General features: G+C 40.9%; 1 protein-coding gene across 1 annotated transcript in view; it reads left to right on the top strand.

Annotated features, from left to right (window-relative positions):
- The window catches only part of BNC2 (basonuclin 2), a 458,860-nt gene that overhangs the window by 307,640 nt on the left and 135,166 nt on the right, over positions 1–16,054 (top strand). Inside the window, 1 exon segment of the mRNA XM_031654267.1 lies at positions 11,700–11,935. Coding sequence (XP_031510127.1) covers positions 11,700–11,935 — 236 coding nt within the window.

Genomic DNA, 16,054 nt, shown 5'->3' with positions numbered 1-16,054 from the left:
CACAGATGTAACTGGTGAAACATTGGTTCACGTGAATACATGGGACTAGGAGGTTTGTTACCACATTGTCATTCATTTCTTAGAAGTCATTTCAAGTTATATGCCAAAAATTACACAGCATTTGATTGGTTTGCTAAAAGCAAAGAAATTGAAACCATTCTATATATTACTCAGATATTGCTACAGTCATTTCTTTTTCAATTTATGGAAAAGGGCATTAAGAAATTATATCAAATAATGATTTATAATTTTTTTTTTGGCTAGATACACGGTTTCGCTCTGTTGGCCAGGCTGGTCTCAAACTCCTGGCCTTAAGTGATCTGTCCTCCTAGGCCTCCCAAAGTACTGGGATTACAAGCATGAGCCACCAGGCCCTATACAATTAGTTGTTAGTATTCAGTTTAGAGGCATGTTGTTTATCCATGTATACACAGAAAAGATTCAGAAAATAAAAATACTGTATTAGTTTTTAGTTCAAATAACTTCTGCAATTTTTTTTAACAAAATGCTTTTATCTTACTGTTGCAGACGTAGCTATCTTAATTGAAGAAAATTTCCACCAGGTAGCCTAATTGGCACATCCAATGATCATGGTCAAAAAGTCATATTTGATCAATGAGGCTGATAAATCTGACTTAATTTTTTTTTTCTTTTTTTTTTTTTTTTTGAGACGGAGTCTCACTCTGTCGCCCAGGCTGGAGTGCAGTGGCCGGATCTCAGCTCACTGCAAGCTCCGCCTCCCGGGTTCACGCCATTCTCCTGCCTCAGCTTCCTGAGTAGCTGGGACTACAGGCCCCCGCCACCTAGCCCGGCTAGTTTTTTGTATTTTTAGTAGAGACGGGGTTTCACTGTGTTAGCCAGGATGGTCTCGATCTCCTGACCTCGTGATCCGCCCGTCTCGGCCTCCCAAAGTGCTGGGATTACAGGCTTGAGCCACTGCGCCCAGCCCTGCCTTAATTTTTATTAGAAAAAGCTGAGTTCACATTTCAGTTCAAATAAATGCACTTTGAGAAAACTTATTAAAAAAACACATCAATAAGTTATGGAATGCATCTTTTATGATACATTACTGAAACAGTCCAGAATAAAATGTGGTGCTAGTAAAATTTATTTGTTCAGCTTATAATAGACGTGATATTTCTCATTACTTAATTAGTAATTATGTACTATAATATATAACTTATTTATGAAATGAGAAGTATGTTAGAAATCATACCACTTTGATAAATACGGTTCCATGTGTATCACACAATTTAGTGTTGGACTTTAGTAAAAAAAAAATTAGGTAAGAGTAGTATATAAAAATATTTATCAGTTTTGCTAGGTATCATGATCAGACTGTTTTTATATGCTTAATGAAAGAGGAACTTACATACTTGCTAAAAATTAACTGCTTTGACATTTGGATCATAATTCTGTTATTTTTACTAGCAGTATGTAGAAGGTATTCAAAATCTTTTAAGATGAAAATGATGATTAATGATAAATATGTTGATATTATTTGATTATGTAGGCTATAACTACCTTACTAAATGATAAACATTGTTTCTGAAAGAAATTAGGTAAAATTTCTATCTACACCTTTTATTCAGTGTATTCTACAAATTTTGTAGGGACAGGAAGATACTCAAACTAAATTTAAAAGAGTAGGCATCCCTTAATTTGCTTAGGGGCTTTTCTTCCCATGTGATGACACCTCCTAGGGATGAATGAGAGTTGAGGATAGTTGAAAAGAATATCTTAGCTTTGGATATGTGGGGTTCGAGGAGGGAGACAATTTTCACTATTGGACACTCATGCTTTGCTCCCATAGGATGCTTTCTAAAGAGCAACACATTATTAAAATAGACAAGAATGTAAGAAGAGAGTTCATTATCATTGCCCATTTTATATGATGTCTAAATTCTGAACATTCCAGCATAGTCCTAAATCCTGTATCAGATCTAGCTACACCTTACTCATCTGTGTATAGTCAGGGAAATATGAGCCTTTATTAGTTGTTTTTTTGTTTGTTTGTTTTTTGAGACAGGGTCTTACTGTGTTGCTCAGGCTGGAGTATAGTGGCTCAATCACAGCTCACTGCAGCTTTGATCTCCATGGGCTCAAGTGATCCTCCCATTTCAGCCTCCCGAGTAGCTGGGACCGTAGGCATGTGCCACCGTGCTAAGCTAATTTTTGTATTTTTTGTAGAGTTGGAGTTTCACCATGTTGCCCAGGCTGGTCTTGAACTCCTAGGCTCAAACAATCCACCTGCCTCAGCTTCCCAAAGTGCTGGAATTACAGGTGTGGGCCACCACAGCTGGCCTATTAATTCTTTTAATAATCAAATTGTGAATTATTTTAGCACTCAGAAGAGTTTTACACCCTGGGCAAGTGTACCATGTAGAATATAAGCCAGGGTATAGACCTTTATTTTGTAAAGAAGGAAGGGTACAATTTTGAGAAGAGAAACAAGAATGGATAATCCTCATGTACTTGGAGGCCCATTCTCAAGTAGATTAGTTTTAGAGTAAATATGGAACTGCAAGATCTGGAAATTGGGTCCCTATGTTTGCGTACCTCATATCCCGAGTTTAGGCATACTGTACTGAGAAGTCCACTGAATTAAGTCATGTCCCAGTGGAGTAATGCAAAAATGCCCTGCTCTCTTCACTTGGCTCTAAGCTGTCCCTGCCCCTGTTTCTATCTCTAATTTTTCATTGTGGTATGTGAGTGGGGGCATATGTGTCATAATCATCTGGGGCAATTGTCAAAGGCTGTGGGGTTTTTGTTTGTTTGTTTGTTTGTTTTTTGAGGCGGAGTTTCGCTCTTGTTGCCCAGGCTGGAGTGCAATGGCGCAGTCTCAGCTCACTGCCACCTCCACCTCCCAGGTTCAAGAGATTCTCCTATCTCAGCCTCCTGAGTAGCTGGGATTACAGGTGCCCACCACCACGCCTGGCTAATTTTTATATTTTTAGTAGAGATGTGGTTCACTATATTGGTCAGACTAGTCACGAACTCCTTACCTCTTGGTGATCCCAAAGTGCCAGGCCTCCCAAAGTGCTGGGCCTGCCAAAGTACTGGGATTACAGGGATGAGTCACCGTGCCCGGCCACATTTTTCAAAGTTAAAACAACCCTCTTACTTCTGAACTTTTCTACGTTAATGGGTTATGGCTTTGTGGTCAAGGTTCATCCAGTACCATCACCAGCCACTGTTCCTGCTGGACAGGTGTCATGTCTCCCATGTGACAACTATTGCTTAAATTAAACTTCTGCACTCTTATCAGAATTTTACATCTAAAACTAAAAATAATTTTTGTCTTTTAATCTTTTGCTGTTTAGAGATGGAGTCTCATTCTGTCTCCCAGGCTGGAGTATAGTGCAGGATCATAGATCACTGCAGCCTGGAACTCCTGGGCTCAAGTGATCCTCCTGTCTCTGTTGCCTCAAGTAGCTGGGACTATAGGCTTGCACTACCACACTTGTCCTTGCCTGACTCATTAATTTTTTTTTTTTTTTTTTTTTTTTTTTGTGGACATGGTTTCACTGTGTTGTCCAGATGGATCTTCAATTCCTATCTTCAAGTGATCCTCCCATCTCAGCCTCCCAAAGCACTGAGATTTCAGGCATGAGCCACCACACCTACCCATTTTCCTCATAAAATGTTTAATACTTTCCTAATCCTATTAACAAGAAATAAAATTACAAGCTTTCCACAGGTCTTTGCCTTTACAAATAAAGCTCCTTACTTACAGTCTGCTAATATGATCTTTTTGGACTAATTTCCAACTATTTTGCTGCAAGTGTTACATTGTTTAGATAGTCAGTTCCCTAACACATACCCATTAATTCAGTGATTCTCAGAGTATCATCCTGGCCAGTAGCATCAACGTCTTCTGGAGACTTGTTAGAAATGCAGATTCTTGATGCCCAGACCCAGTGAATCAGAAACTCTGGGAGAGAGGGCCCAGCAATCAAGGCCCTCCTCTTGATTCTGATACACACAATGAGTGAGAATCACTGCCTTAGTTCCGTCTACCTACAGTACTCTCCTCCTTCTTTCATGCCTGCTGACTTCCGAGTTAGGAGACTGCATTCCCGGCAGCATTGCCCTCTCTTCTGTGTCCCACAGTACTTGGTCAGATCTTTTTTATAGCATTTATATTGCCTACATCTGTCTGCTTTTGAAGGTGGAGGCCACAACATAAATTACTTTTGTATCTGCATACAGCACGTACTTCAGAGATAAGTTAATAGGTGCTGGTGAATAAATGAATGTATGCATGAATGAAGGAGGAGAGCATTTTAGGAGGAGCAGTGATCAATAAGGTCAGCTGCTATGGAGAGATTGTGGAGAATAATGAAGGAAAAAAGCTGTTGGATTTCACAGAAAGGCAGGTGTTGGTGACCTTTGAAATGCTTGCTTCAGCAGAGTGATGGGCAAGTAGCCCAGATTGCTGGTAGTTAGGGACTTCCAACATGATGAGGACTTCCAGGTTTCATATTGACTATTTATTCGAACATATAGTGAAAACAGAATTTTCTTGAGTGAATTTGCTAAGTGACCTTAGACCAGTTACCTAACCTGATTGAGGCCATGACCTCAGAATAAGCGGTAATAATAATACTGTGTTTGTATGCTTTTTAATTGAAGGATTAAAAGAGCTAATAGTGAGCCCCTAGAACAGGGATATCCAATCTTTTGGCTTCCCTGGGCCACAGTGGAAGAAGAAGAATTGACTTGGGCCACACATAAAATACACTAACACACTGACGATAGCTGATAAGCTAAAAATAAATGGCAAAAAAATATCATTTAAGAAAGTTTATGAATTTGTGTTGGGCCACGTTCAAAGCCGTCCTCGGCCACATGTGGCCCGTGCCACAGTTTGGGCAAAGTTGCTCTAGAATGATGCCTGATACATAGTTGCCACTTAAAGGGTTATTTTCTTTACACTCTTCCTCACCATTATTTTTCCTTATTAATGCTGTTGAAGGCATTCTTCACTCTTTGTAAATTCGTATAAGATGTGAAATTGTGTGTGTGTGTGTGTGTGTGTGTGTGTGTGTGTGTGTGTGTTTTGAGGCAGAGTCTTGCTCTGTCGCCCAGGCTGGAGTGCAGAGGCACAATCTCGGCTCACAGCAAGCTCCACCTCCCGGGTTCATGCCATTCTCCTGCCTCAGCCTCTCAAGTAGCTGGGACTACAGGCAGCTGCCACGATGCTTGGCTAATTTTTTGTATTTTTAGTAGAGACAGGGTTTCACCGTGTTAGCCAGAATGGTCTCGATCTCCTGAGCTCGTGATCTGCCTGCCTTGGCCTCCCAAAGTGCTGGGATTACAGGTGTGAGCTACCGTGCCCAGCCGTTAAATTATTTAGAATACTCTTCATTCCATTCGTTGCAGAAAGTGTGAATTGCATTCAGCCTGGAACTAACATACTTTTAGTTGAACACTGACCACTACTTTGAAATTACTTTTTTTTTTTTTGAGATGGAGTCTCACTCTGTCACCCAGGCTGGAGTACAGTGGCACAATCTCAGCTCACTGCAACCTCTGCCTCCTAGGTTCAAGCGATTCTCTTGCCTCAGCCTCCCAAGTAGCTGGGACTGCAGGTGCACGCTACCATGCCTGGCCAATTTTTGTATTTTTAGTAGAGATGGGGTTTCGCCATATTGGCCAGGTTGGTCTCAAACTCCTGAACTTGTGATCCGCCCAACTCGGCCTCCCAAAGTGCTGGGATTACAGGCGTAAGCTACCACACTTGACCTTGAAATTACTTTTTAATCAGCTGGAAAAGTACCTCAAGGGTAGTTGTAATAGAACTCTTTTAGTTCCAACTTACAGAATGTGACTTCAAGTAGACAGTGAGAGAAAGGTAGAGGGGAGAGGGAGAGGTAGTGGAGGTACAAGGAGAGACAGATTTTGTTCGCTCATGTAACGGAAAATTACAGGGATAGTACCAACCTCAAAGCACTGCCAAATCTTCTGAATCAAACAATATTATCAGTACTAGATATTTGTCAGATCCTCTTGCAGCCTAGCTCTTCTCCATATGATTTGCATTCTCAAGCATATTCATTAGCTACAAATTTAGAGGAAAGAGAAGAAATTCCCAGTAGTTCTAAGTAAATTCCTGGATTCAATCTCACTGTCAAGACTTAGGTCACTTACCTATTCTTGAACCAGTTGTTACGGTCAGGGTGCTGGAGCAGACTGGTTTTCTAGGCCTGGCTAAGGAATATTCAGTTCTATGAAATACTAGTATTGGCCAGGTATGATGGCTCATGCCTGTAATCCCAACACTTTGGGAGGCCGAGGCAGGTGGATCACTTGAGCCCAGAAGTTCGAGACCAGGCTGAACAACATGGGGATACCCCATCTCCACACACAAAAAAATACAGAAAAATTATCTGGGTATGGTGGCATGCACCTCTAGTCCTAGGTACTTGGGAGACTGAGTCCCCGGAGGTGGAGGCTGTGGGGAGCCGTGATCATGCCACTGCACTCCAGCCTGGGTCATAGAGTTAGAACCTGTCTCAAAAAAAAAAAAAAAAAGAAAAAAGAAAAGAAAGAAAGACTGGTGTTGAGTGTAAGGGACAAGTTCCCAAAAGAAAATGTAGCTTCTATTACCAGAATGAAGGGGAGTGGACACAAATCAGGCAAAAAAATTGATATCAACTCACTATAAAGAAAAGGGCTTTTCAAACGGTACTTCCAAGGTTCGGCCCACTGAGATACTTAAGCAAGTTGAGAAAAAAGTAATAATACTTGATTGGACATTCTGTAATCTGTGATTACTCCAGCTTCACCTAGAACAGTTTCACTTTTATATATTTTGTATGTGCAACTTCTGGTTAGATTTCGTTTGAAAATGAATCTTTTTTTTTTTTTTTTTTTTCCTGTGATGGAGTCTCACTCTGTTGCCCAGGCTGGAGTGCAGTGATGCGATCTCGGCTCACTGCAACCTCCGCCTCCTGGGTTCATGTGATTGTCTTGCCTCAGCCTTCCAAGTAGCTGGGACTACAGGCATGTGCCACCACGCTGGGCTGTTCATGTGATTGTCTTGCCTCAGCCTTCCAAGTAGCTGGGACTACAGGCATGTGCCACCACGCTGGGCTAATTTTTGTATTTTTAGTAGAGATGGGGTTTCCCCATGTTGGCCAGGCTGGTCTCAAACTCCTGACCTTGGGTGATCCACCTACCTCAACTTCCCAAAGTGCTGGATTACAGGCGTGAGCCACGGTGCCTGGCCTGAAAATGAATCTTGACAATACCATTGGTATAGGACAAATTAGCAATTGGTTAGGCCCATAAAAGTAATTAAAGTGGGTGCTATCTTTTCCCACTCCATCCTGATGAACAAGTTCTTGACCTACATTTTCTACAGTGCCATTGGCCTAACTCATATTCCTAACCCTGCAAGATCCAGACCTGCCTCCTCCACAGTCAGATATATGAAGATCATGAAATTAGACAGCAGTCCAGTTCTCACCTTACAGATTTTATGACAATTAAAAAATCATCACGTATCATAGTTCCAGAGGTACTTCCCCAAAAGTTGTCACAACTTGGTGACTCAATATGATCTAGTAATTGTAAAGCAGAAAATTTTGATATATTCAAGAAATTTGGCAGATCATAATCTTTGATGATATGTTTATGCTGAAATTTGCAAGCTAGGCAGTTTAATTTTTTCTGAGACGGAGTCTCGCTCTGTTGCCAGGCTGGAGTGCAGTGGCATGATCTTGGCTCATTGCAACCTCTGCCTCCCAGGTTCAAGCGATTCTCCTGCCTCAGCCTCCCAAGTAGGTGGGATTACTGGTGTGTGCCACCACGCCCAGCTAATTTTTGTATTTTTAGTAGAAACGGGGTTTCACCATATTGGCCAGGATGGTCTCGATTTCTTGACCTCGTGATCCGCCCACCTTGGCCTCCCAAAGTGCTGGGATTATGGGTGTGAGCCACCATGCCTGGCCCAGTTTAATATTTTTTAAGTCTTCATCTACGGCTCATCTCCTAGGTAACTGCTTCCTAAACCACACTCTTAGAGCTTTTTTGTGATCTACTGTTGACTTCCATTAAATATCTGATCCACCTTTTCATCATCATCAGGGCCCAAACAAAGCTGGTGAGGTGTCTCTTTGTGTAAATAAAGTTTGTTTGTTGGTTTGTTTTTGGAGACAGGGTCTTACTCTTCCACCCAGGCTGAAATACAGTGGCACAATCATTGCTCCACTGCAGCCTTGACCCCCAGGGCCCAAGCAATCCTCCCACCTCAGCCTCCCAAGTAGCTGAGACTACCGGTATGCCTGGCTAATTTTTTATTTTTTTGTAGAGACAGGGTTTCACTGTGTTGCCTAAGCTGATCTCGAACTCTTGGGCTCAAGTAATTCTCCTGCCTTGGCCTCCCAAAGTGCTGAGATTACAGGTGTGAGCCACTGCACCTGGCCTAAATAAAGTTTTATTGGAACACTAACACACCTAATAGTTTAAGTCTTATCTATGTATGGCTGTTTTCCTGCTATAACAGTAGAGGTGAATAGGTGTGAAAGACAACACATAACCCACAAACCTAAAATATTTACCATCTGGCCATTACAGAATAAGTTGTTGACCTTTGCTGTATATTTATGTGGTTTATAACAGTTTTTCTACTTTTTTCCTCTTTTTTTTGAGACACGTCTCACTTCTGTTGCCCAGGCTGGAGTGCAGTGATACAATCATGGCTCACCTCAACCTGGATTGCCCCTGGGCTCAGGGGATCTTCCTACCCCAACCTCCCTAGTATCTGGTACCACAGGTGTATGCCACCATGCCCAGCTAATTTTTCCATTTTTTGTAGAGGTGGAGGTTTCACCCAGGCCGGTCTTGAACTCTTGGCTTAGGCAATCTGCTGTCTCGCCTCCCAAAGTGCTGGGATTACAGGTGTGAGCCACCTTGCCCAGCTGTATTCTTCCTTACTGACATATGGTATACTTATGAAGAAGAATCAACTAGTGTCCTTATAATATCCTCAATCTCAGGTGTTCTCGAAAGCATATCTAGGGAAATATTTTTGTTCTATCTGTGCTTTTTTAATTCTCTGACGATTCTTTCTTTTCTTCTGTACCCTTAACAGTTTAGTCCTCTTCATCTTTAAAACAACCGACTTTGGCCAGGTAAGGTGGCTCATGCTTGTAATCCCAGCACTCTGGGAGGCCGAGGCAGGCAGATCACAAGGTCAGGAGTCAAGACCATCCTGGCTAACACAGGGAAACCCTCTCTCTACTAAAAATACAAAAAAAAAAAAAAAAAAAAAAAAATTAGCTGGGCGTGATGGCGGGCCCCTGTAGTCCCAGCTAGTCGGGAGGCTGAGGCAGGAGAATGGCATGAAATTTGCAGTGAGCTGAGATTGTGCCACTGTACTCCAGCCTGGGCGACAGAGCGAGACTGCATCTTAAAAAATAAATAAAAAATAAAATAACCAACCTTTTTTAATGAGTGGGAGGGAGAGGGATTATGGTTTTTTTCACCTACAGTTTGAACGCATTTGCACACACACCTGCATGTACTTAATGCAGAGATGCAAGGTGCCAAGTACACACACAAAAATCAGGATTTTGTGTCGTTTTTATTTCCTTTCTACTGAGTCCTGTCAGTTTCATATTTGCTGTTGTCATAGAAGTCTGTTTTGTAAAAAACTGTCTGATATGGTTGAGGAGAGCTGATGAAGGGAAATGGAGAAGGTGCAGATCCCCCCTGATTTGGTCACTGGATTCTGTAAGCAGAGCAGCCACTCATCAGGAGGCTGAGTAGTTAAGCTGTACTTGAAGAAGAACAGGAATGGTAATACCCCATTGCTGCCTTTTTGCAGTCTAAATGCCCTGTGGAGTGAGAGAAAACTTCAGTCCCTAGGCTTGTGAATCCCTTATCTTTCCCAAACGTTAAATTAATTTTTAAGACTATTTATTCAAAGTTGACTTAACCACTAGAATAGGGAAGATCAGACAAATCAGCTGCAAGAAATGAAGTATGAGAAAACCCGAACTCTCTGACAAAGTATTCCTGGGAGTAAATGTGTTGAATGAAGCCAGCGGGTAAATGATAAGGGCCTTTACACTGTGGATGTAAGAAAGCAATTTATCAAGAGTACATGAACTCTCTAGTGACCACAAGTCAGGAGGAAATGAGAGTGGAGGAGGAGCCCTGAAAAAATACATGTGAAATACTAAAAAATCTGTGTGCACGCACTTTTAAATTCCTTCATTATTATGCAGTAATATTGGTGTAGTAAAATAGGAGTTGCTGAGAATGCACATGCAGTGTAGCCCATACCGTTAGGGATAAGGTGTTAGGAAAAGCAACTGAGAAAGGCCACACAGTAGTTTAGAATTTGCAGAAACCTTAGGTACATAACTTAGGTGTAGTTATCACTTGAGCCTAGATGTTGCTGATACCCATTTGCCTGACTCATGAGGTTAGATGACCATCCTTCAGGCTTATGTGTTCGTGGGCATATGCATATAATTCTCAATGGGCATATGCATATAATTCTGACAGTTCTGAATGCCTTTTGTGTTCTCTTAAGGAGTTTAGAGTGCCTCTCACTCATTATCTCACTAATCTTTGCAGCAGCTCTTTAAGCCCTACAGATAAGACAGTGTTATTGTTTGAGAAACTGAGGCAAAATGTAATTATATTATCAGCAATAGGGTGTGCAGTAACTCAGATATGGATGGGGACTAGAATTTATGACCTTATTTTGGCATTTAGTTCTACAGAAGAGATAGTGTTTTCTTAAATTTGAGGATAAAAAGCACCCAATTGTTGAAATTTCCATTGTATTGAAAGTGTTGACTCTGAGAATGGTCATCCTCAGCTTTTTCTACTGAGATAACACAGCTAAGATACACCAGAAATTCCCACATGTTGTCTTGTCATTTGTTTCCATTTTCATCTGCACCCTTAGAGCTATTAACAAAGTGACTTGTTATTTCTTTCTTTTTAAAATTATGACTTTAATTTTCTTTCCTTTTTTATCCTGAATAAGTTTCAGAAAACATGCCAGTGAACACAAAAGCTATCTAACAGCTGACTAACGAGAGAAATTGGGAGAACTAGGTTTTTGGATAACCCACTATAGCTAATATGACTTGACTTAAATTACTAACCCTCCACACGGATGTCAGCTTTCCTTATTTCCTCCAAATTAGGTCTTTTACCCCTATCGTCTAAAGAACACTCTCTTCCTCCTCAAACCATTTAGGTATTATAACAGGTGAATCTTATTCAGAAAAGTGATAATTGAGCCTCCCTGTATGGCATGAGTTAGGAATTGTTTTGTTTTGTTTTTGGTAGGGGGTGGGGGACACTATCGTAACTTGAGTTGAACCACAGTTCACTTAACAAATCAATGAGGTTTTTAGCACCAGCCAAGGTCATTTAAAAACATCCTCAGTGGCTCTTTATCTTAAAGTTGAAGGTGTTTTGTATTTGTTGTTGCCTGCAATTTATAAACACATCCAATTTAAAAAATAGGAAAGAAAAGGGGTAAAACAGAAAGGAGATGTCAGAGAACTATTTTCTTTGCCGGATCTTGCTTAAACACGTATGGCAAACATTCATGTGTAGAAATGGAGCCCTGGTAACTTCCAGCGATATTTCTAACTCCTGTTCTCTCTCTTTATCTCTTTATTCCCAACACCCCCATCTCTGAAACTTTGGCGGGACCACCACAGCCTTGGATAAGCTCAGCACGCAGCACCTGTACCACCCCACCCAAGTGGAGATTGTGCAGTCCAACGTCGTGTTTGACATCAGCAGCCTGATGCTCTATGGAACACAAGCGGTGCCTGTGCGGCTAAAGATCCTGCTGGACCGTCTCTTCAGCGTCCTGAAGCAAGAGGAGGTGCTGCACATACTGCACGGCCTTGGCTGGACTCTGCGGGACTATGTCCGAGGATACATCCTTCAGGTAGGGGGAGGACTTGAACGCCGCCGGTGTCCGGGGCCGGCTCTGGGTGGGGAAGGGTGAGAGCCCTTGGCAAACCTCACAGGAAGGGCTGCACACCCTCCTCTGGTTAAAGTGGTCATTTCAGCAGGCTTGTCTGGGAAGGGGAAAGAAGGAGAGAGACAAAGCAGACCACCATCGGACCTCAGGGTGTATTACAAGGAAAACATGGCTTCTTGACTCACGTTACCTTTGTTTGCACCTTTTTGAATTTAACTCTTTCTCTACAACATGGGTTTTCTGCTTCTCCAACAAGTCTTATTATAGCCCTACTAAAAAGGAGGGCCCTTTGAGGCGGGTGATGGGTGTGTGAAAATCTGAGATTACCCTGCACTTGGGTTTATTAGGGCTTTGTCTCATACTCAGTTTGCAGGTACGGTGTTTTTCTTGGTAGTCGTTGTAACTAAAGGCACACATTTTACTATTTATTGTTTTTTCAGCCAAATCAAAGGTAGAACTATAATCCATATAAACTTATATAACCAGTAAACCCTCACATCATAGCCTTCAGATTTCTGCATTCTGAAACACACAGACATGGTTTTAGATTTGGTCTTTGCAGAACCTGTTCTTCCAGCCTTGAGTGTCCGTTTGTATCAATGGCACTTCTGATCTGGTTAAGGGCTTTAAGAGTTTTCTGGGAGGCCCACAGCCTTCATGCACCCCCATCTCCCATCCCTCCCTTTCTTCATCTCATTTTTGCAATGTGTCATGTGTCATTTGCATTGTATACTTTGCTTCTGAAATGTGTTTATGGCTGTCTGTCTTCCTACAACCCTTGAGGGGTCAATGTTGAGAGCAGCATTTTGGGAGACCCCAGGATCCAAAGAGGCTACACTGGATGATGAAGAAATACCCCTCCCGCCGAAGGAGATCTCAATTGGAGAAGGTAGAATCTGAAGCAATTTTTCAAATTTCCCATGAGGATAATACCAGGAGACATGACCCCTTCAAAAACAATTGGTTTTGGCTGTGCCAGCTTTGTGTAGTGCTAGAGATATCTCCACTGTTTATTCCCTGGGCTACTGTGTGTTACATGAAGGGCATTGGCTGCCAGCTTGGCATGTGAGGGGTGGGGAGTCTCAGTCTACCTCTCTCTTTAACCTGGCATCAGTACACACAGATTCTTGTCATTTTCCTGTGTGGTACCTCCAGCTGTTAGCTGTGACAGGAGAGCAATGGAAGGATAGTGAGTAGAAGCAGGGAAAGGTAAGGGAGGTGGAATAACCTGTCTGCTCTCAGAATAGGATGGCATCTTAATTTAGTGTGAATCTCAACTGGGAAGACACAGAAAATTTGGCCCTCAAAAGATGAGATGATGGTGATAATACTAGCAATTGTATATTATGTTTTCAGTTTATAGAGCTTGTTTACAAGCATCTCATTTGACTCAAGATGGGGACATGTCAGTGGGTTAAAGTAGGAAGGTAAATCTTGGACAGTCAGGGAGCATGAGGGGGAACAAGGTCTAGGAGGAAGGGGCCAGGAAAAATAAATAAGGAACTGGTTTCACAATCCCTGCTTATACTGGCCCCAAGATGTATACAGTGCTACATCTTTCTACAATCATTTCCACAACATGATTATTAATATCTGTTTTGAATGGATTTTACCCTGCACAAAGAGAAAAACCTCTTACAGTTGTTTGTATGGAACTGTTTGCTTGGCTAACAGTCCTTTCTTTATTCCAAACCAACAAGTGTTTTGCCCCAATCTGGTACCATCTTTATTACCTCCCCTATGCTCCTTATACTTCTGTCATTAATATTATATTTCAGTTTCATATGTATTTGTTGCCTAAGATATTTACACCTGTATACCTACACAGAGACACAAGCATATACATTGTATCTTTCTGTCCAAACAAATAGGTATGTGTGGGGCTATGCTGATTTGCCATTTTAACAAAGTTCAGGTAGCACTTTGATAGCAGTAAATATAAAGCCTGATAATGTTTTTGTGTTATGGTCCTATTGTTCTGCCTTGGCCAGTGCCTTTTTTTTATTTTACTTGAAATAATTATTTGGATGTTAGTTTTTCCCCAACTTGTGAACATATCTCTAATGCAAGTATAAATAATGTAAATGTACTCTGTATTTCTTTTTATATGAGGGCCCAGTATTTAGCAGGGGTGTCAAATCTTTGGCTTCTTGGGCCACATTGGAAGAAGAATTGTTTTTGGCCACACACTAACAAAAGCTGATGAGCTAGGAAAAAAAAAAAAAAAAGTCTCATAATGTTTTAAGAAGGTTTACAAATTTGTGTTGGCCACATTTAGAGCCTTCCTGGGCCACATGCAGCCCGTGGGCTGTGGATTGGACAAGCTTGATTTGCAAGAGAAATTAAGTTTGAGAGGAAAATTCAGTAAAACCAGGAACTAAAATTTATAAATCCCTTATTTTAGGGTGAAATATTGCATATAGAGAACATTTTCATTTATTGTAATACTTCAATTATAATTAATTTTTATTATTTTAATATAGATTTTGACAGTTTCAAATTTAATATAATGTTTCTCCAATCAGAGTCTAAAATTGACATTTTGGGAAAACTATAGATGATTTTTACACTAGAGGAATTCTAGGTTTAGTTTCTGTCTCGTTTTATTGGTAGAATTGATGTAATATAGATTTTATTTAAATAATGGTTTTTGTTATTCAGCATTTATAATCTACTTGTTCTTTGTTAAAACAGTTCTCGGTTTGGAAAAAAAGCACATGGTTCCAGAACACCAAAACTGTTATCACTTATGTAGTGAGAAAATGCTTGTTTTGTTAAGAAAAAAAGAGAGAGACTGTAAAAGTAAACCCTTTTCTTCTAAAGTAATTTTGATAATTGGCCAATATTTTAAAGATTGTATGTGGTAATGATAAGGTGTGCACAAGTTACTTTGAATATAATTGTATATGGCATTTTTGTAAAAGTAGGCTGTAAAATGTGTGTCCGAAGGCTGTGGAACCCCATAATGCACTATTAGTGTACAAGTCATTTTATCTGGCTAAAACTCAATTGTCTTGTAGCCCTCAAGGCATCAATTTTAGCATTATTGCTCTCAACAACAGTATATTGAATATTATGTCAGTTAAAGGAGAATAATTATCAAGGCAGGTTAGGGTGGCTGTTAGTCTTACCACATATTGACTTGGTTAGCAGTTGGCTATAGATTGTGTTCCTGGGCAAATGAAGATGTACGGTAAGTTGAACTAGTCAAGCCAGGGTATTAATTTAACTCTCTGTGGGACCAAGCCTGCATCCTTTATGTGTACACAGCTACTCCTGCCTTCTGAGATACCTCTGAATGTGGAAGAATGACAGTTGTCTGATCTGATTTTGAATTTTTGGATGTAGGGGGAAGAGGGGAGCAGAACTTTCAAAACTGTGTGGTTTATGAAGAGGTTATTATTAGAAAAAAGGAGATGATAGTGATGCTATAGATACATTTAAAAGGCTGGCACATTGACCAAGGATCCTGTACTTTTTTAATAAAATTAATTTTCACCTATGTGAGTATCTGTATAATTCACAAGGTAGTCAGTTGGGTATAAAATGCATTACATAACTTGGACTACAACTACTTAAGAAGTCAGGTAATATATAAAGAACTCAATATTCTCCTGTGTACTTACTAAAGTATTTATTCAGAAAGTACAGAAAAGGTAAGTTAGCTCTTAAGCATTTTCCAGACAACAACAAAAATGGGAATATGCAATTAGATGCTAAAATCTAAATACAAAGGAGAATATGATGTTTTTTCTACTACTAAAAAATAATTCTGGCCAGGCGTGGTGGGGTCATGCCTGAAATCCCAGCACTTTCGGAGGCCGAGGCAGGCGGATCACTTGAGGTCAGGAGTTTGAGACCAGCCTGGCCAATATGGTGAAACCCTGTCTTTACTAAAATACAAAAATTAGCTGGGTATGGTGGCACGTGCCTGTTAACCCAGCTACTTGGGAAGCTGAGGCAGGAGAATTGCTTGAACCTGGGAAGCAGAGGTTGCAGTGAGCCAAGATTGTACCTTTGCGCTCCAGCCTGGGCATTGTGGCGAGACTCCACCTCAAAAAAAAAAAAAAAAAGAAGAAGAAG

The sequence above is a fragment of the Papio anubis genome, chromosome 13, assembly GCF_008728515.1.
Source record: "Papio anubis isolate 15944 chromosome 13, Panubis1.0, whole genome shotgun sequence".
Taxonomy (NCBI): Eukaryota; Metazoa; Chordata; class Mammalia; order Primates; family Cercopithecidae; genus Papio; species Papio anubis.
Note: the sequence above shows the minus strand (reverse complement) of the source record. Positions and strands in the feature narration are given on the sequence as shown.